A 23,309-nucleotide genomic window follows, 5' to 3' on the forward strand; every position below is an offset into this window, starting at 1 on the left:
TGGTTAAGACTTATCAACGTGTATACAATTGGCTGCTGCTGGTTAAGACTTATCCACATGTATACAATTGGCTGCTGCTGGTTAAGACTTATCCACATGTATACAATTCACTGCTGCTGGTTAAAACTGTCCAAGTGTATACAATTGTTGCTGGTTAAGACTTATCCCATGTATACAATTGGCTGCATGACAACTAACAAATGTACAATATCTACTTTTTATTATTCAAGAAAAGTGCACTAGAACAACAAAAGCATGTCCATTTAGAATCGATGAACTGGAATTTAAAACCCTGCATGAAGAAAACAGTTCTGACAGCATATTTTTTACAAACATATACAATTTTTATACTTGGTAAAAGTAATGCAAAATTTGTAAATATGAACTTACATAAATCAGACAAAATACATTTAGTGGTCAACATTATTTTCGTTCAATGAAGAGGCAGTATTTCTTAAGTTTTCAAATTAATTTATTTCAATAAATCAGCCATTTTTTTGTAATTTAATCAGGTGTAGCGGTAGTGGCTGGCCCATGGTAGTTCACACAATATGATGTAACCATTAAAAAACTCTATGAATGTTAGTATGTACTTACACATATAAAATGGTTATACAACTCAGTTGGGTATCAACCCATTTAATTTTGTAAGTACACACAATTTTTAACTATTTCTTAAGATTAACGATTAGCGGGAAAAAGAAATGTGCTTGATGAGAAACCTGACTAAAATGAGATGTAGTGGTTGAGTAGCTACATATAGTTGACCACAGTTATGCAACAAATCAACAACACTCTGCTACAGAGGGGCATCTTCAATTTCCCCAATGACATGTGACATTTTTCAGACTTCTGAATAATCATCAAAAGTTGCTATGTCTTGTGTTATAATTTAAGAATATGTGGGGTACGGTTTTGCATGTACAGTTATTTTATTCCTGTAGTATATTCAGACTTAACAGTAACTTCAAACATAAAAAAATAATACTTTGGGCCAATTGTCCATAACTTTGTTAAAGTTAACAACAACTCTATGTGATTAACAACATCGTTGTTAACTTATAAAAGTGAAATAGTTGATGATGTGCTCAAATATTTTGACAAAACAATTGAAACAGCTGTATGAAAGCTTCTTATAGATACTACAGACCGCAAGATTTGAAAGTTAACAACGATAATGTTAACAACATTGTTAACTTAAACAAATATGCAGAAAATTGGCCATTTGTCTGTCAATTAATGGAACTGTTAAGGTTTATATGGAATTATGCACAATTACTATCCTTTTTTACCAAATTTACCCTGAGTAGAAGATAAAAAGATGCATACAGCATGTGACTAAACTACAAAATACCTTGTAAAACCAACATCTAGTCTAGAAATATTAATAAAGGTAGATTTAGCACCACACATTAGTCGTTAGAGCAAAATAGCATGAAAATTAGATCACTGCAAAAAATATATTTTATTTTTATACAGACTTTTTCTATACAAGATTTATGCCGGTTAATATTTAAATAAATAAGTAAACCCCCCCAGATAATTTCAATTCTGGAATTTGAAGTCAAAAGTTGATGCCACGACAATATTTGATATTGTCAAAGATACAGCATAACTTAGGTAACAGTTCATAACTTGCCGAATGATGCTTTTCACATTTTCAAAGTAGGATGACGAAATCTGATGTACGTGGGATGTTTCTATACTACAAGCCCAGAAGTCAAAAATCCAAAAATAAACCCTACTTAGTGGCACAAGGTATGCATAACATCACAGCTGCCCCACTATTTATCGAAATTACTATCCTTTTAATGCTGAGCTCCAGGTACATCAATTATACTAAGAATATGCAGGGCACACTTACTTTTAGGTTGAAAAACCGTCATGCATAATTTGAAAGTACCTAGGATTAGGTAAGGAGAGAAAAAATTTATAGTTTTTTTGTATTTATCTCAACACCACCAAATAAAACCTACTGTAACCAACTGTATAACACATGAAGTTGTCAACAGGTTATCTTTAGGTTGGTTTGCACATTTAAATGATTTGATTGGTTAATAAGAGTTTTTTTTGACAAATATTGACCAATCGATAAACATTTTGGCTAATTTTAACCAAACCAATTAATAAACCAGTTTTAAACAATTGTTCACCGAAGGTCATTTTAAATTGAAAAATGGATTAAAATCAAACTTGACGAATATAAATGTGTTTTTATCTTAGCATAATGCTGTCCGTAGCATAGTTTACTTGTTTCTTTGTCAATGTTGCTATCGCTAATGGAATGTCTACATATTTAAAACCTTAACTGAGATTGTTTATTCAACAAATACACACACATATATGAATAAAATGACATTGTCAGCAAAAACGAGTTCCGAAGCATTTAAAGTAACGTGCTTATTTTCGCAAAATACTGTGCCCCGTTAGATGACAATCAGTGCTATTTTGATCTTTCTTGAACATTTACAATCTATTGCTCAAGTTTACTTATTGTTAAAAGTTTGATTTTATTTGTAAACCCTCTGCTTTTTCAAATCTGGTTTTAATGGTAATTTGTATACATCCACATTAAGTTTTTTTGCAGGCGATGTCACATTATCATGTTAAAGATAATGGAATATGTAGTCAGAATTCTAGTTTCGTCTTAAAGAGACTCGTTCAAGTTCCTTAGGGTGACAGACTTTGATTTTGTTTTATTTCTTGTAAAATGGGAACAAAATTCTTGTAACAATGCTAAAACATCAAGAAATGTTCAAATTAGCTCTATTGTTAAAAAAAGGAATAATGTAACAGAAGAAGCACTATTTGGCTAAAAAGTGTTAAGTCACACTATTGAAAAATGAACATTTTCAGCTTGGATTTAATGAATTCTGGCCATCAATTGCTTTATGTACTTTGTTCATAAAATTTAATCATATTAAAAATCTATGATTGAGTCCCTTAAAAAGGAACTCCAATGTTTTAAAGTCTCTTGTTAATACACAAGTAATTTCCCCAACAATATAAATTAAATGATATTCAACACTTTTGCAAGCTAACAAGAACCTGAGCCAATAACAAGTTAATACTATACACAACCAGGATGTCAAGTGTTTAAAACAATGGGCTGAAAATTGTAAAAGTTATCGTTGTTAACTAAATCATTGCTAACTTGCAAATCTTTAATACACTAAAAACTATTTTCAACAAATATTGAGACAACTGATTCTGCTTTGCCTGTTTTATTTTAATATATCAGCACATTACAAAGTTGTTAACCTTTAGAAGTTAACAACAATGATGTAACAACGTTGTTAACAAAGTTATCAGCCCAATGTTAAATGAAAAATGACCTTAGTGTAAGTAAGATCCATTGGAGAATATATTACACATATACATGAAATTTTGAACTTCTATTGTTTCCTTTGTGCAGTAAGAACATTTTAAAGCTGCACTCTCACAGAATGAACTTTTTGACAACTTTTTTTATTTTTTGTCTTGGAACGAGCCAATTTCTGCGAAAATCCATGGAAACCAGTTATATAAGACTGCTGACAAAAAATTAGATCGCAGATTTTTATATTTCAGCTCCAAAAGTCATGTTTCTGGATTTTTCTTAAACCGTTAGTAATGGTTTAAGCCATAAAACATTAATTTTCGAACAGAAATATGTAAATCTGCGACTGATCTTTTGTCAGCAATCTTTAATCATTGGTTTGCAGATATTTACACAAAAGTTTGCTCTTTCCAAGACAAAAAATAAATAAGATGTAAAAACAAGTGTTTTGATAAGACATACAATACAATGGTTGAAAATAAAATATATTTATGTAGTTTATGTTTTAATAAGCCAATACAAGTATATGAATTAATGTAGAGGAAAATCTAAAAACAGTTAACTTAAAAATTTCCATCAGTTCAGTTATAATAGGGTAATAATTATTAATTTGTTAAAACAAGATAAATGTGTAACTATGGGCCATTTCATCGATGCTGTTAACAACGTCATTAACTTTAACAAAGCTCTTAACAATTGGCCCTTTATATCATAGAAGGTAATAAAAAACATAAAAAGGAATTTATATTTATCACTTTGCAATTAAAAATATAAAACTTGAATTAAATTTGAGCGATACAGAAAATAAGTGTTTAAACGACAATAAAATAGTTAAAACCCAAATAAAATGTTTAAACAACAACAAAAAAGATTAAATGACAAAAACTACACTTAAAAACGGTTTACGCAACACAAAATATAATCACACTTAAAAATATCATGGAAATGAGATTAGCAATTACAAACATTCTTGAAATATCATGGATGGTGTAAAACAAGGAGAATAAACATAAAGATATAAATTATAGTAATCTCATTGTTTTTCACTTCATAAATACTGCTCAAAATTTGTTGTTAAGCTTAATAGTTAACAAACAAAGCTGTTGATAAACCTTCTGTTTTCTTGATAAAAAAATCTGCGGCTGTATTCAATTAAACCAACTTAGATTTTTCTTAATTTTAAGATTTGAATGAAAGTATTTTGATTGGACTGTATCAATAACTGGCCAAAATGGAGCGAATGGATTCAGTGAGGATAATTGGATAAGAATTATATTGAATATTTCAATAACATTCTGAGACTTCAGACTCAAAACTGTAAATCTTTTTTTTTATAATAAATAATAATCATACTAAATAAAAAAAAATTAGCTATTAAAATCGTAAATTTCTAAGTCTGGGTCTCAGATTGAGGCTTAAAATTCCTCATTTCTGTGTATGATCACATTCTGATAGATATAGTAAATCATGCCTAACGTCTAAACTATGTGACATTTGCATAATAATCAAAGCATATATTTTACGTTTTTTTAGCCAAGTCTATTTAAATGCCACGATAAATTTCATTAATACTGCAAAGTTAAAACATGGATTTGGAAGCAATTTCTGTAGTGAATTACAATTTGCGGGGTTAAAGGGGCTACACACCAGATGATACAATTGCAAGAAAAAAAGAAAATTGTCAAAAACTAACATAAATTTGACATCTTTGTGTACAATGCATTGAATCTTACTTACTAATGTATCACATTGCTTATGCATACATGCCATATTTTTTTGAGAGGCTTCCCAGGGGATTTTGGTCTGAATTCCAGGGGATTTTGATATTACACCAGGGGATTTTTACGCGGCGAAAACTTGCGCAATATCTGCATTTATAATATAAGAATAAATACAGAAATACACTCAAATTACAATTATTTTTGGACTTAGTCATCATGGTCCTTCATGGAATTTCACACTCATAATATTATTGATGCTTTCCACTGTCAACCTTAAGCAAGTTTTTTTTTTTATTATTATTCCAGGGGATATGGATCCCCCGGCGGGGGATTTTTCCCCCCACCGGAGGATATGGCATGTATGCTTATGACGCATCATTCACAGTTTTTGTGCATTTTTTCCAATTCTAAATTTACTAGGGTTGTCTATCATGTAAATCCCAGTAAGTTAAATAAAAAAGTTGGATAATTATCTGTACTCATAGACAGATATGATTTAAATTGGGAAACCATTTTGCGCTATTTTAAACAAGGAAACAGATGAGACAGCAGCATGATTGTTGCATTCTTTTATTTAACTATGTACGAGCAAAGCAATGTACTCGGCCTACTTCTAGCTCGCATTGAAAATTTTAGGCTTGTTTTGAGGAAATACTGTATTTGCTGATTTTGGACCATCTGGTGTCTAGTCCCTTTAATAACACTTGGTAATAGCCACACAAACTATCTTGCAATAATTCTTTACAACAACAGAATGGAATTCAATATTGTCAGGCAAAGTAACATACAAATGATGCAAATAAACAGAATCCATCTCAAAAATGTTGACCACACAAAATTAGTTGTCAAGTAAACCAATAGGCCATAAACAAATCCAATTCACAACTATCCGTAGCATTTACACAGAACATATAATAGATTAAACAGATGATGTCAACAATGTCAATGTATGCCCTAGAATATGAGCAAATATCGAAAAAGAAATATTCAACATCTAATTATATAAATACAAAATGGGCATCAACACTTAAAGGCAGCCGAGCGCAAATGGTTTAACCCTATTACATGCAAAATTATCATAAACTTGAACAGTCCATTTGATAACATAATCAGTGCTTAAGTTAAAAGAAAATAAAACAATAAAAATAAAACATTTTGACCAGATTAACTGCGGGTGAAATGCCTAGGTCTATTTTTACAATGGAAAAACTGTATGCACTACTAAAAACAAAATCAACTTGGCACAAGCCCTTTTTCTTAGCCCTTTCCTGGTTGAATGGGTGGCATTAGGATGATTTAGAATTTGATTTTAATACTTTTGTGGTAATTTCTACATTTGCTCCCATATATATCTTTTTTATACTTTTTTAAAATTAAGATGGCTGCCTTTAATTAGCTATCAAATACAGTGGATGCATTCCTAATTCTACCACCTGTTACTGTTGGTATAATTAATGGAATGTCAGTAGCATCAACATGTCATTTAGCTTTTAATTACCTTATAAGGCAATCAATGATTTCTGCAGCATGTCTCATAAATATTTGCATTAAAATTGCCTAGATATTTGAATTGCTTGTCTTATGAACAATCGTATTACGAGTTCCATGAACATTTGCATACCAACATTTGCATTACAAGTACCATGAACCATTGCATTCAATATCCATAAACATTTGCATACCAACATTTGCATTACATGTACCATGAACCGTCGCATTATGATTTCCATAAACATTTGCATACCAACATTTGCATTACAACTCCCATGAACAATTGCATTACAAGTCCATGAACATTTGCATTACAAGTTCCATTAACATTACAGGTCCCTGAACATTTGCATTACAAATTCCATGAATATTTAAATGACAAGTCCATGAACATTTGCATTACAATTCCATGAACATTTGCATTAGAAGTTCCATGAACATTTGCATTACAAGTCCATGAACATTTGCATTACAAATTCCATGAACATTTCCTTACAGGTCCTATGAACATTTTGCATTACAAGTTCCAAGAACATTTGCATCACATTGTTAAAATAATGTTAATTTTCTAGTAAGATGTTGTCATGAATTCGCTGACGATCAGGAAAGAGGATCTAATACAACCAAAGTCAAGGTGCATTTAATAATACAAATTTTTGAATTGTTAAAAACTGAACAATTTTCAGAAAACTAAACATACCTTAACATATGTCAGTAAATTGGCCTTAATATTTGGCAAATACATGTAAATGATATCATGTCAAACAATCCCTAATTGAAAATCCGCACAACAATTGAAATTAATTAGCCAATTATTACCTCAGGTAGAACTTGAAATGCACCCACATATTGAGGCATCACATTTGATCTATTTTTAGTGTTTCTATTTATGGACAAGGTACTATTTTTAGAACAGAACATCTATTTATAGCTCAGATACTATGAAACCCCTTCTTCTCTTGCTTGACTTTGACAAACATTTGCAGTGATTTCTTCTTTTACTTCTATATCAGAGAAAAACTGAAAAAAAAGAAATTTCAAGTTCATAACAATATCAGATTTTATGTTGATAAGTTGACATAAGATACTTACCATCTTAAGTTAAGAATGTAATACTTCATTTTGTTAAGTAATGCTTGCTTTCATGACAAAATCTTTAAACTGTAATAAGTAGACATACTTTTAATGAAACCCTTCAAGATTTTCTTTAAGAACAGATATAATTATGACATATTAAAGGAACTCGATCACAGATATAATGGTGGCAACATTTCTTTTTAATAATTTTGTTGAAATTGAGTTATTTTACTTTCTTTTATGATCCAACACAAAACATAATTGGCAGGTGCTCAATATTAAAACTTTGTAAATCTAAGCCTAAAGAAATTCATATTTCAAAAGTGTTACTATTAAATTACTTTCCATCACATATTTAAATAATTATTAACGATAAAACTATAATTTGAACTTTGAATGATATTTTATCGTTGTCACATAAATATTGTTCATAAAAAAATATATGTTACGATGTCTGATCCTATAAAACATGAACGAGTTCCTTTAAAAAGAAATGGTTGGTCTAAAAAAATGAATGTCAAAATTTAGTACATATGCGTACATAATACCCTCCAACAAATTTTGACATTCATTTTTGAAAGGTACTGAATTATCTAACAATGCTATACCTAAGCATTAGACCTTGTTAAAAATAAATTAACAAAACATTGGAACCTGTATGAGATTATCGATCCCAAAGAGGAATCCATCTTCATGGTTGCCTAGCGACCAAGGAAGGCGATGTGTGATTGGCTCAGCGTCCGGTACAGGGTTGGTCTTGGAGAAGTCTATTACCCAGATGCCACATTTCCCATTCTGGTCATACATTACCAATACAGAACTGCCGATTAACTGGGAAATGAAGTAAAACAATTTAGTTTGTTAATGGTACCAATTACGGATTCATTATGGCTTGTAATGCAGATTAAATTTTCATTTATCTAGCAAATCAGGGAAGGTTTTATCTTGGCATATAAAATTAATGTCCAGCGTTCAATTTTTTTTTTTCTTTTAGTCAATCGGCAAATGCTTTATTTTACCAATATTTTTATCGTGATTTGGCAGGTGCCTTGTTTCTTACAATTTTCATTTAAACCCAACAGCTGCTTCAAATCCTACAATTTTTATGGTGAGTTGTCGCCTGCTTTATGTTTCTACAGTTTTTATGGTTATTTGTCTGCCGCTTTATATTCCATTTTGTTGCAATTTGGCACTTTCTCAATATTCCTACCTCATGTGACATGAAGAATGAAGATTCCTGGAGTTTGTCCCGAATATCTCTCAATCTCTCAAGCAGAAGACCCTGAATATGCTGACTATTGTGTACGAACCTCGACAGCACGTCATGGATTTGTTCCTTAGTTTTTACACGCTTTAGGTTCGTAGTGGGAGGCTCCCCTGATATCTATAATATGGGCAAGTTAAACATGAAAATACCACATTACTGAAATATGGCAAGCAAAGTACAAAGTTAATAATAACACAATAAAGACACAGAATGCAAGTCAAACTTGTCTGGGTTTTTTTATTTTGGGATACAACAGAATAATTTTTGATGAATGATTTATGGACTTTGCTTATAGACATGTGCCAAATGTCTTTTTTAGTCATGTATACCAAGTTTCATTACAATGTTATTAAAGGTTTTTTGAGTTAGGACCAAGGTTTTAAGTTTCTGTTGTTAAAGGGATACTTCAGGATAACTCTTGATGAATTATGGGCCTTGCTTATACACGTGCCATCTGTCAATGGCAACATGTTTACCAAGTTTCATTACAATGTTATTAAAGGTTTTTGAGTTATGACCAAGGTTTTAAATTTTCTGTTGATAAAGGAATACTACAGGATAACTCTTGATGAAAAAATTGTGGGCCTTGCTATAGATGTGCCAACTGTCTATGGCAACATGTGAGCCAAGTTTCATTTGAACGTCATTACAGGTTTTATAGTAATGACCAAGGGTTTTGAGTTTTCTGTTGATTGAGAGATACAACTGGATACCTCTTGATGATTTATAGGCTTTGCTTATATACATGTGCAAACTGTCTATGGCAACATGTGTGCCAAGTTTCATATGAACGTAATCACAGGTTTTTTCAGTTATGGCCAAGGTATTAAGTTTTTGAGCTACAACTATGCTGAAGCCAACAATCTCAATGCTAAAGAAATACCCAGCTACAACTATGCCGAAGCAAACAATCTCAATGCTAAAGAAATACCCAGCTACAACTATGCCGAAGCAAACAATCTCAATGCTAAAGAAATACCCAGCTACAACTATGCCGAAGCAAACAATCTCAATGCTAAAGAAATACCCAGCTACAACTATGCCGAAGCAAACAATCTCAATGCTTTAAGAAATACCCAGCTACAACTATGCCGAAGCAAACAATCTCAATGCCAAAGAAATACACAAACTTAATTTCCATAAAAAAACAGGCGGGCTAATAATGGAAATTAGGAGTGAACTAGATAAGTAGGGAATATATTGCAGGTTTTTTATTATGGAATTAAGAAGGATATCACAAATGAATGCTTAATATCTGTAATAAAACTGAGATCAACTTACACGAACAGCCTCTATTCTGAAGCCATAATCTGCCGTTGAGCTTTCCTGTTCCCTGAACTGAAAAAATACGGTATAATTATCTCCCTGGGCTGATAAAAAAATGGTGTAATTATCTTATACTATTACATTTACAAAACACACAGTACCGTACAGTCCCTATTATAAGCACACTCATTGAAATTTCACTTTATACTAGTTCTTGCCATCCACAAATTTACCTGTACACTGGGCTTGCCAGCTTGTTCTGATTTCGACAATTGTGAGCTGTAATGATATAATTTTTTATTAAAGACATCAGACTTATCAGACTAAAATTATTAGAATTTGCAAGTGGAAAGTTCAATTTCTGATAATACATGTACCGTAATATCTAACCAAAATTCATGGTTCACATATTTTGTTGTACATTTATTTATTAGATGGTCCCATAAGTCACAATTCTACAAAGCATAAAGATGCTTGTTGTAAACAGACGGCATTGGCAACGAGAAAATATTTTGCAACATAAGACCTTTAACCTAAATAGACAGCAAATGTATTCAGGTTATCTTAGAAATGGCTTGCTTTGCAATTTTTAATTAATGTTTATCATAATAATATTATTTAATATAAATGATTATCTTTTGGGTTATCAAAACTTGATAATATCTCAATTGTGTGATATAGCACCTGCTTGTATTTTAATTTTGTATTTTTGAACATATATGTACTGTAATTGTATCCCAGTTTAGTGATATTACAAGTTCATGTATTTCATTTTGTGAGGGTGTTTATGATTACTTCTGAGGTATGTGATATAATATTATGTGTATGCACTTCAGTTTTGTGGTATCTTACCTGTACATATCTCAGTTTCGTAATGTTATACCACCCAGTATCTCAGTTCCTGTGATAGCATACCTGCATATATCTCAGTTTTGTGACAGCATACCTGCTACATATATCTCAGGTTTGTGATAGCATACCTGCTACATATATCTCAGTTTTGTGACAGCATACCTGCTACATATATATCAGTTTTGTGACAGCATACCTGCTACATATATATCAGTTTTGTGTTAGCATTACATGCATTGCAGCATATATCTCAGTTTTGTGATAACATACCTGGTACATATTTCTCCCTTTTGTGATAGCATTACCTGCATATATCTCAGTTTTGTGATAGCATACCTGCTTCATATATCTCAGTTTTGTGTTAGCATTACCTGCATATATCTCAGTTTTTTGATAGCATACCTGCTACATATTTCTCCTTTTTGTGATAGCATTACCTGCATATTTCTCAGTTTTGTGATAGCATAACTGCTACATATTTCTTAGTTTTGTGATAGCAATACCTGCATATATCTCAGGTTTTTTTTTATAGCATACCAGATACATATATCTCAATTTTGTGATAGCAATACCAGCATATATCTCAGTTTTGTGATAGCATACCTGCTACATATTTCTCCCTTTTGTGATAGCAATACCTGCATATATTTCGGTTTTGTTAAAGCATACCTGCTACATATTTCTCCCTTTTGTGATAGCATTACCCGCATATATCTCAGTTTTGTGATAGCATACCTGCTACATTTATCTCAGGTTTGTGATATCATACCTGCATAAATCCCAGCTATAAATGTGATAGGATTACATGCATTCATCTCAGTTTTGTGATAGCCTACCTGCTACATTTATCTCAGGTTTGTGATATCATACCTGCATATATCCCAGCTTTATATGTGATAGCATTACATGCATACATCTCAGTTTTGTGATAGCATACCTGCATATATCTCAGTTTTGTAATGCTCTGCAGACGTTTTTCCTCTGCAGTCGGTGCGTCTGGATCCAGAGCCACCATTTTATCATAGAGATCTTTTCGCTGCGTAGAATTCATAACCTCTGCTTCCAGGAATGTTCTGAAGAAGAAATCACTACTTCAGAGAAATGGTAATAAAACTGTACATCTCCGGTTTCTTTGTATTTCTTTTCTCCCCAAAGTACAATTCAAATGAACTACTGTGAAATGCAAAATCAATGCCTTCTCAGAATAAGCAAGCTTAGCACTACAAATATTAGTTTCATGAAGTTCAAGCACCTTTTCAGGAGATCATTTTATAACAATGAAAGCTGAATCTTATTGATTAACATTACCTGAGAAAAAATATGCCAATAATAAACTAGTATAAATAATTGTGAATACTTATATGAAAAACTACAGAAACAAGCTCAGAAGCAAAAAGTTTAAACATAAATCCAGTTTAATGGCACTGGGTAAACGTCAAAGACATAGAACACACAAAAAAAAAATCACAAACAAGAAACATGGAAAATTTACAGCACAAAACTCCACAAACACTAATTTTACCTTGAAAGATTGAAAATTTGGTCAATTCAAGTTGGATTTCAATTATTATAATCATAAGAACAAAAATACAAACCGCCATAGCTTAATCTGTTATGTATTTTCAGTCTTTTATTTTACATATTAAAAATTATCAGTAATTAATAAGTAAGGAATACCCATTAAAAAACATTACTACAAAATATGGTTGGAGTCACCAAGCAAAAAAACCATAACATTATCGCCATATGCAAAGCTTAATATATCATTGTACATTGAATGATTTAAAGCTGCACTCTCACAGATGGACCGTTTTAACACCTTTTTTTTTTTAGACTTAGAGCCAATTTTTGCGTAAATGTCTAAGAACCAGTGATATAAGACTGCTGACAAAAGATCTAATCGCAGTTTTTCATATTTACAATAAAAAAAATAATGGTTTATGGCTAAAAGCATTACTAACACTTTAAGAGAAATGCATTAAACATCATGTTTTGAACATAATTATAAAGACCTGAGATCTGATTTTTTGTAAGCAGTGTTATATCACTGGTTTCCATTTAATTTTGCAAGAATTGGATCATGACACTCCAAGACAAAAAAAATAAAAATGTCAAAACGCTCAATCTGAGAATGCAGCTTTAATATATTATTGTACATTAAATGCTTTACGACAAAATACACAAGTTAACTTTGTGTGGGCAGAGAATGGCATTTCTGAAACAATCTGTCAAGCTCACAAATATGGGGGTTCTGACATTTTGTTTAATGTCATACATTTTTCTCTGACAAGAATTACTGTTTTGTCATTTGCGTGCCATTTACAGTTTATTTATTGACGATCATTTCAGTCCAACAACTTTCACCGACACAAAAACATAGCAAATTAAGTTGCCAACAAGTAATAACCACTTATTACGTTTACATACTTTTTGTGTGTGTTATTTATAATTAATATTCCTGAATCAGCAATATGGTGAACAATTTCCGTGTGACCAAAAACTAGACAATTATAAACACAGTTATAACAAATAACAACAATACAGAGTTTGCATAATCCAGATATTACAAAAAAATATATTGCTTAGATTGCACAAAATTTCTGTATTACAAATCACTGAGGCTTCAAGAGGAGCAGTATTTGAATAGAACTTCTCAAGTCATTTCTTAACTTTAGCAGTGGTCGAAATTAACTCAAGCCTGCGTTAGCCCTGCACTGGTCAATTGTTTTCTGGGCTTGCTTGAATTCTTTAAGTTTTATATCAGCAGGGCTTGTTGATTTTTTTTATGCCAAGCACCTGGCTTGTTTAATTTTTTTATGCCAAGCACCTGTTTCAAAATTCGGGCTTGTTTATTCAAAAATTTAATTTCAATGACTGCTTTAGTCGACTTTGTGAAATTATTTCAGACAAAAGTTAATACAAGTTCGTGTTTTTAACATAAAATTATGTTGTTTTTTAATAAAATAAACTGATGTAAAATCAGAAGAAAGAAATAATTGAATAATTATATTATATCGTTTTTAGACTGCAATTAATCACAATCTTGGAAAATAACTGCATAGTATCTTCAATACATTTTGGAAGAATTTTCCCAGTGGGATCCCACTGGGATCCCATCCTCATCCCAGTGGGATTCCCAGTCAAATTTCAGGGGTGATCTTCAAGACAGTTTGGTGAATCATATAAACACCAAAGCTATAGGGCAGAGTGTACCATACCTATAAGTGCCTATTATAGTGTCCATTATGTTGGGATCTGTACAATGCTGCAACAAATCCTCAGTCTAAATTATTATACCTCACTCTTTTTATTAATTATACAGTATGTAGCAAAACTTCAGTGGGCAACAATTTTCACTGTTGTCTCGCAATGTTACCCGCTTAGCGCAGTGTTACCCTGTAGTGCACTGTAACGCCCTATCGCACTGTTACCAGCTAGCGCAGTGTTACCCTGTAGTGCACTGTAACGCCCTATTGCAATGTTACCCGCTAGCGCAGTGTTACCCTGTAGTGTACTGTAACGCCCTATCGCACTGTTACCCGCTAGCGCAGTGTTACCCTGTAGTGCACTGTAACGCCCTATCGAACTGTTACCCGCTAGCGCAGTGTAACCCTGTAGTGCACTGTAACGCCCTATTGAACTGTTACCTGCTAGCGCAGTTTTACGCTGTAGTGCACTGTAACGCCCTATCGCACTGTTGGCCGCTTACACACTGTCACCCTCCGACATCATTGTACTATGTGATACTGGGTTTACCTTGTCCTCTGTGCCATTTAGGTGCTTTGTTTATATTTACTTATCAGACGACAATGGCGAGGTTTGCAACAATGATTTTTAAGAAAATCATAAAGTAAGTTTAGTTCAGTATATCCAGTAGTAAAATACTTATTGCCCTCCTTTAGGAGAACACTGTGCATCTTGTCGACCCTCGGCAACAGTCGATCTCGGCTAAAGCTTAGTCTGACAGTGTTGAATTAGGGTAACAAAATGCTCTGTTCTCCACAAGGGGGGGATATTGATATATGATATACGTACGGACATCCTTACTGCGTGCTTCTAATACTTAAACAGCATTAATTAACCCGTTTGCATGCTGGGTAAATTGTCGTCTGCTCAAAAATGTCGTCTGCTTTATTCTAAATTTCTTTCAATTTACTTAAAACTTTGGGGATATATTGACTGAGTGGCAAACAGCTTGGAACCTGACCAGGCGCCGAGTTACTCGGTGCCTGGTCTGGTTCCAAGCTGTTTGCAAAGCCTTTAAAATCGCCATCAGCAGCCTAAGGGTTAACATACATGCTAAGGACAAGACCAATAGACCATACCTAGTCCCCATTTTTATGTCCATTATGTTGGGGTCGGTAAAATGCTGCAATAAATCCTCTATCTCAATAAAATCTGAAACTGCGGTTAAGGAAATTACAAGAAACATACGGTTTAGTTTTTAGGGATGTGATTTACGGTGAACATTAAAGAATAGGTTAGATTCTTGCTATCAAAAACACCCATGGATTCATTATGAAGGATGTGTTAACTTTTTGCCCTTAAAAAACACACAAGCTTATAATAAGTTCTCATTAATTTCTATTAGAAAAAAATATGACAATAATTATGCACTTTTTGAAAGACACAAGCTTATTTTAGATAGATCTCATTAGTTTGTATAAGAAAAAAATAATAATGATAAACATGAACCTCAAGAAGATTTATCATTAAGATTGGTTTGACACTTAATGAAAAAATAAATACTAAAAAAGATCATATTTCCAGAAATATAATTATCAGTTTTGTGACAGATATTTTGCATCATAAAAGTCAACATCTCAGATAGTGACAGATATTTTGACTAAGCTTAAAGAGACTTATTCACATTCAGCAGGTCAGACATCAAAAACATTTATTTCATGTGAAATGTGAATAAAATGCTTGTTTCAATGTTAAAGCTGCTGCCTCTCACAGATTGAACATTTTGACAACTTGTTTTATTTTTTGTCTTGGAACGAGCCAATTTTTGCGAAAATCCATGGAAACCAGATATATAAGACTGCTGACAAAAAATAGAATTGCAGATTTTTATATTTTAAAGTTTAAAAATTGATGTTTTATGCATTTTTCCTAAACCGTAAGTAACAGTTTAAGCCATTTATCATTAATTTTCGAACGGAAATATGAAAATGTATGATCTGATCTTTTGTCAGCAAACTTGATTATATCACTGGTTAGCAGATATTTATGCAAACAAAAAATAAAAAAGTTGTAAAAATGGTATATCTGTGAGAGTGCAGCTTTAAAACATCATCAAAAGTTCAAATCAGAGCTATATGTTAATAACCACAAAAAAAGTGACAGAAAATGTTAAACTTCTATTTTGCCGGAAAGTGCTGGTAATGATATTTAAAAAGCATGATTTTAGGCTTGGAGTTACCAAATTGTTGTTTGGTGTTTGTTCATGAAAGTCAACAAAATAACACAATTTCAAAAATGTTTCCAACATAAATCTGTCAGTTCATATAATGTGACAGTTCTGGAAATTATCTTCATTTTTATCCCCAAGAAAAAAACAATCAAGGTATCAAAGAAAGATCTATAGGCTTAGAGAACATCACTGACTTTGAAAGATATCATTGCTCTGAAAATAAGTGGATTTTTTATGTCATCAGATAAGATTAGAACTAGAAGGACAGATTTATATTTATGCAGAACTTCATCTTCAAACAGTCACATATTCATTAACTTCCTTATTGGAATGGAAAATCAAATAAAAAAGGCTTATTAAATGAATAAAACCAAAGTTTGTATGTAAATAAAAAAAATAACACATATATTTATACCTAGTATAAAACTTAAATATACAAATCAAGCCTGCACAGTGAATATGATCAGGTACCGTATATGTTCTATTAAACGTGCATGCCCTCATAGACACGCCGGGGGTCTTTTTTGTGTCTACTCTCTGATTCTGTGACAATAACAAGGCTACAGCCTCAACTCTTAACTCCAAAAATGCATTTTTTCCCGATGAAACGCATTCCATCCGCGACATTTTGAGCCACTTGTTCAGGATGGTGGCGTCATCCATAAAATCAGGTAGGCTAGATCATATGCCATAGATATTATTTTTTCTATTCAAGACCACTTAACTGTAGTTTCCATGGTATAAAGAAGGCATTTCTTCATCAAGATTTGCTTCCTCCATTTCACAAAATTAATGGCTTTTTATAACTCAGCCTTATATATTAGTGTAAACACCTTCAGGGATGTGATTGACATGGCAGCTGTAGGTTTGAAACCATTTTCCAATGATATGAATTAGCGCTGACCCAGAAGTAAAACTGGCTTTTAAGAATTAATAAGTGTTCTTCTGGCTTCAAATTTGAGAGCCATTGAAATCAAAAGGATACATTCTGAGTTGTATTCAACTTCCCTGTAGAAGATGGGAACAACGTCGTGGGCAGGGTCCTCCATTAACGCCTCGTACGCCTCTGCCTCGTTGTTGTCCTTTGTGTAACGTTTCTTCCATATTGTGTTGGGTCCAGCTGGCGCAAATCCTCCTGCGGAAAAATACAAAACATTAGTGAATATGGCCCCAGGTGTACAAATCAATTCTAGTTTACCCAAAATGGTAAATGCTTAAGTTTCGAAATCAGGGATTAAGATTTGAAGGCTTAACGGGCTTGTGTAATACATATAAGTAAAAGGTTTTAATTATAACATTTGCATTTAGAATGCTGGAAAATGGTTCAGAATCTTCATAACTGCTATCTTAAACCCTTAAAACCCAAAGCAGAACGGGCTACGACCTTAAATGAGGTTATCTGTGACCAAATTTATAAAAAGAATAAATAATAGGGCATATTACACAAAAACAATACTAGCCGCAATATTTTTTGTCATTGCCAATGTTTGTATTAAGTTTTGGCCAAATTGAAAGATTTAGAATGATAACTGCATTAATGCTGAAGACACTAACAGTCTATGTAAAGCTTTCGACAATTTACCATGAAATACTAGGCAAGTCGCTGCACTGGGTTGACCCACCATCTTATAAAAGTGTTTCATTTTCTCATTATCGCCCCACATAGAGCTATGAACATTTTCCCATGAAAATAATTTATAAAATCTAACATTACCTGGGTAACCGGCCAGCTGTTATTAAGTAGTGTTTTGTTTCTTCATTATCGCCCCACATTGATGATGAAGATACAAAGGCTCAACATAGAGCTATGGACAATTTACCATGAAAATACTTTATAAAATCTAACCTTACCTGGGTGACCGGCCAGCTGTTATTAAGTAGTGTTTTGTTTCTTCATTATCGCCTCACATTAATGATGAAGATACAAAGGCTCAACATAGAGCTATGGACAATTTACCATGAAAATACTTTATAAAATCTAACCTTACCTGGGAGACCGGCCAGCTGTTAACATTAATGATGAAGATACAGAGGCTCAACATAGAGCTATGGACAATTTACCATGAAAATACTTTATAAAATCTAACCTTACCTGGGAGACCGGCCCGCTGTATCCAAATGTTTCATTTCTTCATTATCGCCTCACATTGATGATGAAGATACAAAGACTACACATAGAGCTATGAACAATTCACCATGAAAATACTTTATAAAATCTAACAGTACCAGGGTGACCGGCCAGCTGTATCCATGTGTTTTTCCGATTCTTCAATATCGCCTCGCTGGCTGGGGCAGTCAGGTCAAGAGCGGTCTGTAAATCAAACACACAAGATTTATCATAAATATTGTAAAAATAACATGCACAAGGGCATCTATTAGTAGTTGGACATTCATAATTATATGGCAGATTCGCAAAACCTGTCTGCCCACCAGCAAACTTAAGGCTAGTCCAATATGATACAGACTGGTACAAAAATTGGAAAATTTCTTTCACACATAAATATTAAACAAAAAAAATTGGAAAATTTGTTTTTTAGCTGGTTGGAAGTCTTTCGCGATATCTGTATGATATACATGTATATCATCAAAAGTTGAATGAGTCAAGTGTGCTTGAAAAACAATTGATGATGACTTTGTGTATGCTATATTTGCAAATGGATCATAATCATGACAATATTTCAATAGGTTTCATTGTTATATTAATGAGGACTTTACAATGTCAACCACATGTACTTGAAAGATATTTATAAATAATGTTTTATACAATTATTCACTTCCTTCTTTTAAAATTGATAGTTTAAAAAACAAAAACCTGAGTCTTAAAAGTCGTGTGAACAGACTTGGTAAAATTGTTTGTTTCATCTGAAAGATGCACTCTTACTCCCAAATAAGATTAACCACAATTAAAACAATTGTTTTAATGTAACCAAAAAGGATGAATAAATGTCAAAAACAATTGTTCTTATGAAGGATAACAAGTTTAATTTCAAGAAAGGTGCAGAAAACACAGTGTTTCTACCTTATGAGCTGATAGTAGATCACAGTAAGCCACTTATCATTTAATATTTTTGCATTTCAGCTCTTATTAATACACGGTTACAATCTTGTTATCAGTAATTAATAGTTTCCATAAATTCATTATTTAGTAATTAAGTAGTTAAAGGTTTATCACTCAAAATCTATGTTTGTTATACATGTGTATTTATTGATTTTGAATAAGACTGTCACTTTCACACATCATAAGTTTAAATTCAACGATCATTACAAAAATCACAGTTTCACCATGGTAATTAATTTAACGATCTGTTTTAATTTAAGTATTGAAATTGATTGGTTTAAAAGGAAATAAATCACACCACTATATACATATATCAGAATGAAAATCGTGATAATTATTTGAATACAATGGAAAAAAATCATGCTTTTTTGCCGATCATCTGTGAATAAGTTATTTTAAGAATTTATTGCTGAAACATAAAAGCAAGCAGAGAAAAAAATTCACACGAATAATAGAAACATCGATGAAACTGCCATTTACAACATCAATATAAGGCCAAAAAAAGAAAAAAAAGGTTTTGGTTGGCGTTACGTACAACCTTTCAAAAACAGGTAGGGTATAGGTAGTTTAAAAAAAATAAAATAATATAAGGCTTTATATAAAATAAGAAAGTTATTTACATCATTGGAAAATGTGTTTAAGTAATTTTCTGTAGTATAAAAGCTTTTTAAACTACCGTACGTTTTAAAACAAACTTAAAAATATTTATTTTTTAGATTTTCATTTTTTTACCAACTGACTTAAAAACGACAGTGTTGGCGCCTTTTTCGTAGGTAGGGTCGGGTGACCTGAACCAAATAGTTTTTTTTTCAGTCCTAACAATATTCTTACAATAAAAGAAGTCTATTCTTTAAAAACAACAGGAAGCTTATTAAACCTGCTATTATTTCTTGTAAGGTCATGTTCTGATGATGCACCATAATTGCCTTCTACTGTAAACACTTCCTACTAATGATATAAACAATACTAATAATATACATCATTATTTTCAAGCCCTGTAGGGGCTTCACGATATCTTAGTATCGATTATAATTATAGCTTAAAAATAATCAAGCTTAATTATTAAAGCTGCACCCTCACGGATTGAACATTTTGACAAGTTTTTTATTTTGTGTCTAATTGAACAAGCAAATTTATTTGAAAATGTATGTAAACCATTGATATAAGACAGCTGACAAAAAAATTAGTCACAGATTTTTCTATTTAAGTTCAAAAATTGATGTTTCGTATGCATTTTTCTTAAAATGTTTAAGTAACGCTTTAAGCCATAAAACATTAGTTTTCAAACAGAAATCTGCGATGTAATATTTTGTCAGCAGTCTTTTATCACTGGTTTGCAGATATTTGCACAAAAATTGCTCATTCCCAGACAAAAAATAAAAAAAGTTGTTAAAACAGTAAATCTGTGAGAGTCACTGCAGCTTTTTTACTTGAGACTTTCAAAAACATAACATACTCGAGCAACAAAACACATGCAACAACGTCGTGCTTAAATATCAACATTTCAAAACAAGTATTTCTATTTAAGTCACAACTATTTTACATATTTTGAAAATATATCAAATGTCTTACCTTAAGCCTTAGATATGTTAAGTTAAAATGATATTCATCAATCATTTACTAGGTCAAAAACATATATTTGATACTGATATTAGATAGGACTCAGCATAAAAAGCCGCAAAATTTACCTTAACCCTTTGCATGCTGGGTAAATTGTCGTCTGCTCAAAAATGTCATCTGGTTTATTCTAAATTTCTTTCAATTTACTTAAAACTTTGGGGATATATTGACTGAGTGGCAAACAGCTTGGAACCTGACCAGACGCTGAGTTACTCGGCGTCTGGTCTGGTTCCAAGCTGTTTGAAAAGCCTTTAAAATCGCCATCAGCAGCCTAAGGGTTAATTCCATTTTTTAAATCTTTTCTAAAGATTTTAACAAATTTGTGATTACATTGAATGAACATGGATTTGATCACGTACAATATCAAACCGAATATACCCTTATCTGAAATATGGCTTCAGTCGTATTTGTGACGTACAGTACGTATGTATGATTCATACGATTATTGTTCGGTGGCAATACTCTGTTACATTGTAAAACAACAGAATGAGACTTAACACATAAGAGCTGCCTACACAATCGCACTTTAAAGATTAAAGATGCACTCTTACTCCCTAATAAAATGTACCGCAATTAATGCAGTTGTTTTTAATTTACCGAAAAAGATAAATAACATTGAAACCAATGGTTCTTATTAAGGAAGAAAGATGCAGAAATCACTTTATGACACAATAGTTATGCACCAGTCAATTGTAACCACGGCCCCCCCAGGTCCTGGGGTATACCGGGGATGGCAGGGTAAACGGGCCGTGTTTTTCCTTTCCGGGTGGCCCTGCAGGGCCGGGTGACCGCGGTGGTTTTGTCTTAGCGCCAAATTCATCGGAGATTGGGCCTTATATTGAGTCTCTGGGGTGCGGGGGCATTTGGCTGAGGTTTTACTATCAGTTCGTCCCTCAGGGCGGGGAATTTACCCAGGGTTGGCTGGACCGAAAGTCAAAGTCCCCGCTATTCCCCGGACCTGGGGGGGGGGGGGCCATCACTTGTTACAATTGACTGGTGCATTATAATCACTGTAAATCTTTTAAGACCCACCAGTTCTTAATATTTGTTTTCAGCTTATATAATATTAAATACACAGTTACAATCTTGTTATCATGCAGTAATTGATATTTTCCATAAATGCATTATTTTAAATAGTTAAAGTAGATAAAGTTTTATGACTCAAAGTTTATGTTTGTTATACATGTATATATATATGTATTGATTTTAATTAAGACTGACACTTTAAATTACTGATTTATAAAATCAGGTTATTGATCTACTTCCTTCCAAAAACTTGAAGAAGACAACTTAATGGCTACTAATCATAGTACCGCTAAAGAACATGCAATCCTGCCATTATACATTATTTAGGCTTGTAAAGTACAAAATACTAACTGATGTTTTGATGGACATCAGCATCGTAAATCGATATGTCTTGAATGCCAAGCATCATAATTATGTGCCCCATTATATTCTAAACAGTATAATTATATAATTGTTGTCAAATCATTAGGATGTCCCTTATGATTGTTGTCGATCATTATTTTGATTAGCATGTCCTTTAGTAAGGTGGACTTTGTATGAACATTAAAAAAAATCCACTTATATATATATAATGTGGAATAGATAATATACCACAAACAATAAATAATTTCGAATTTGGTAGCAGAGTTATTGGCTTAGAATATTTTTTTAAATTGATATTTTTCGGTTATATGCCAATTATGTCTGAAGACTAATTCAATGTGAGTTGTACCTCACATCTCATAAATAATTCTGAACAAACTGTACCTTCTTTTTCCGAAACTTTTGAAGGCCTTTGAAGCAATTCCACATTTTCGGCTCTCTATTCACACCCATAATTCTTAATAACAGATTAATACATCAAGTGACTCCTCTGAAGTTCATATTGCATAATTGAATAATCCATTATATTTGTCACTGATTATAAATCACGATCGATACCTTAATGATGGCTCTAATGACTAAATGGTTAACACAATCAATCAATCAAAGTTATTACCTTTAATAATGGCACTAAACAATTAACACAAATTATTTTAATCCATCAGACTTGCCAACTATAAAAGTCCGTTGGCATGGTTATCCGAAATGAATGATTTATTCCACTAAATCGTTCAACAGATTGCGGAATGTGACAGTTGGCTTACAGCTATTATAGAGCAGCATTCCACAATTTCTCTGTGTAATAAATATGTGCCCTATTTGTTTTAACATTT

At 32.4% G+C, this 23,309-nt stretch overlaps 1 protein-coding gene across 1 annotated transcript in view; it reads right to left on the bottom strand.

The window, feature by feature from the left end:
- Positions 1-205: 205 nt before the first annotated feature.
- The window catches only part of LOC128240543 (inositol-trisphosphate 3-kinase homolog), a 35,266-nt gene continuing 12,162 nt past the window's right edge, over positions 206-23,309 (bottom strand). The window contains exons 3-10 of the mRNA XM_052957210.1: positions 18,636-18,720; positions 17,395-17,544; positions 15,319-15,391; positions 11,931-12,066; positions 10,157-10,213; positions 8,819-8,992; positions 8,263-8,439; positions 206-7,551 (exon numbers count right to left, since the gene is read on the bottom strand). Coding sequence (XP_052813170.1) covers positions 7,471-7,551; positions 8,263-8,439; positions 8,819-8,992; positions 10,157-10,213; positions 11,931-12,066; positions 15,319-15,391; positions 17,395-17,544; positions 18,636-18,720 — 933 coding nt within the window. The 3' untranslated portion in view covers positions 206-7,470. The remainder of the gene's footprint in view (positions 7,552-8,262; positions 8,440-8,818; positions 8,993-10,156; positions 10,214-11,930; positions 12,067-15,318; positions 15,392-17,394; positions 17,545-18,635; positions 18,721-23,309) is intronic.

The sequence above is a fragment of the Mya arenaria genome, chromosome 7, assembly GCF_026914265.1.
Source record: "Mya arenaria isolate MELC-2E11 chromosome 7, ASM2691426v1".
Lineage (NCBI taxonomy): Eukaryota > Metazoa > Mollusca > Bivalvia > Myida > Myidae > Mya > Mya arenaria.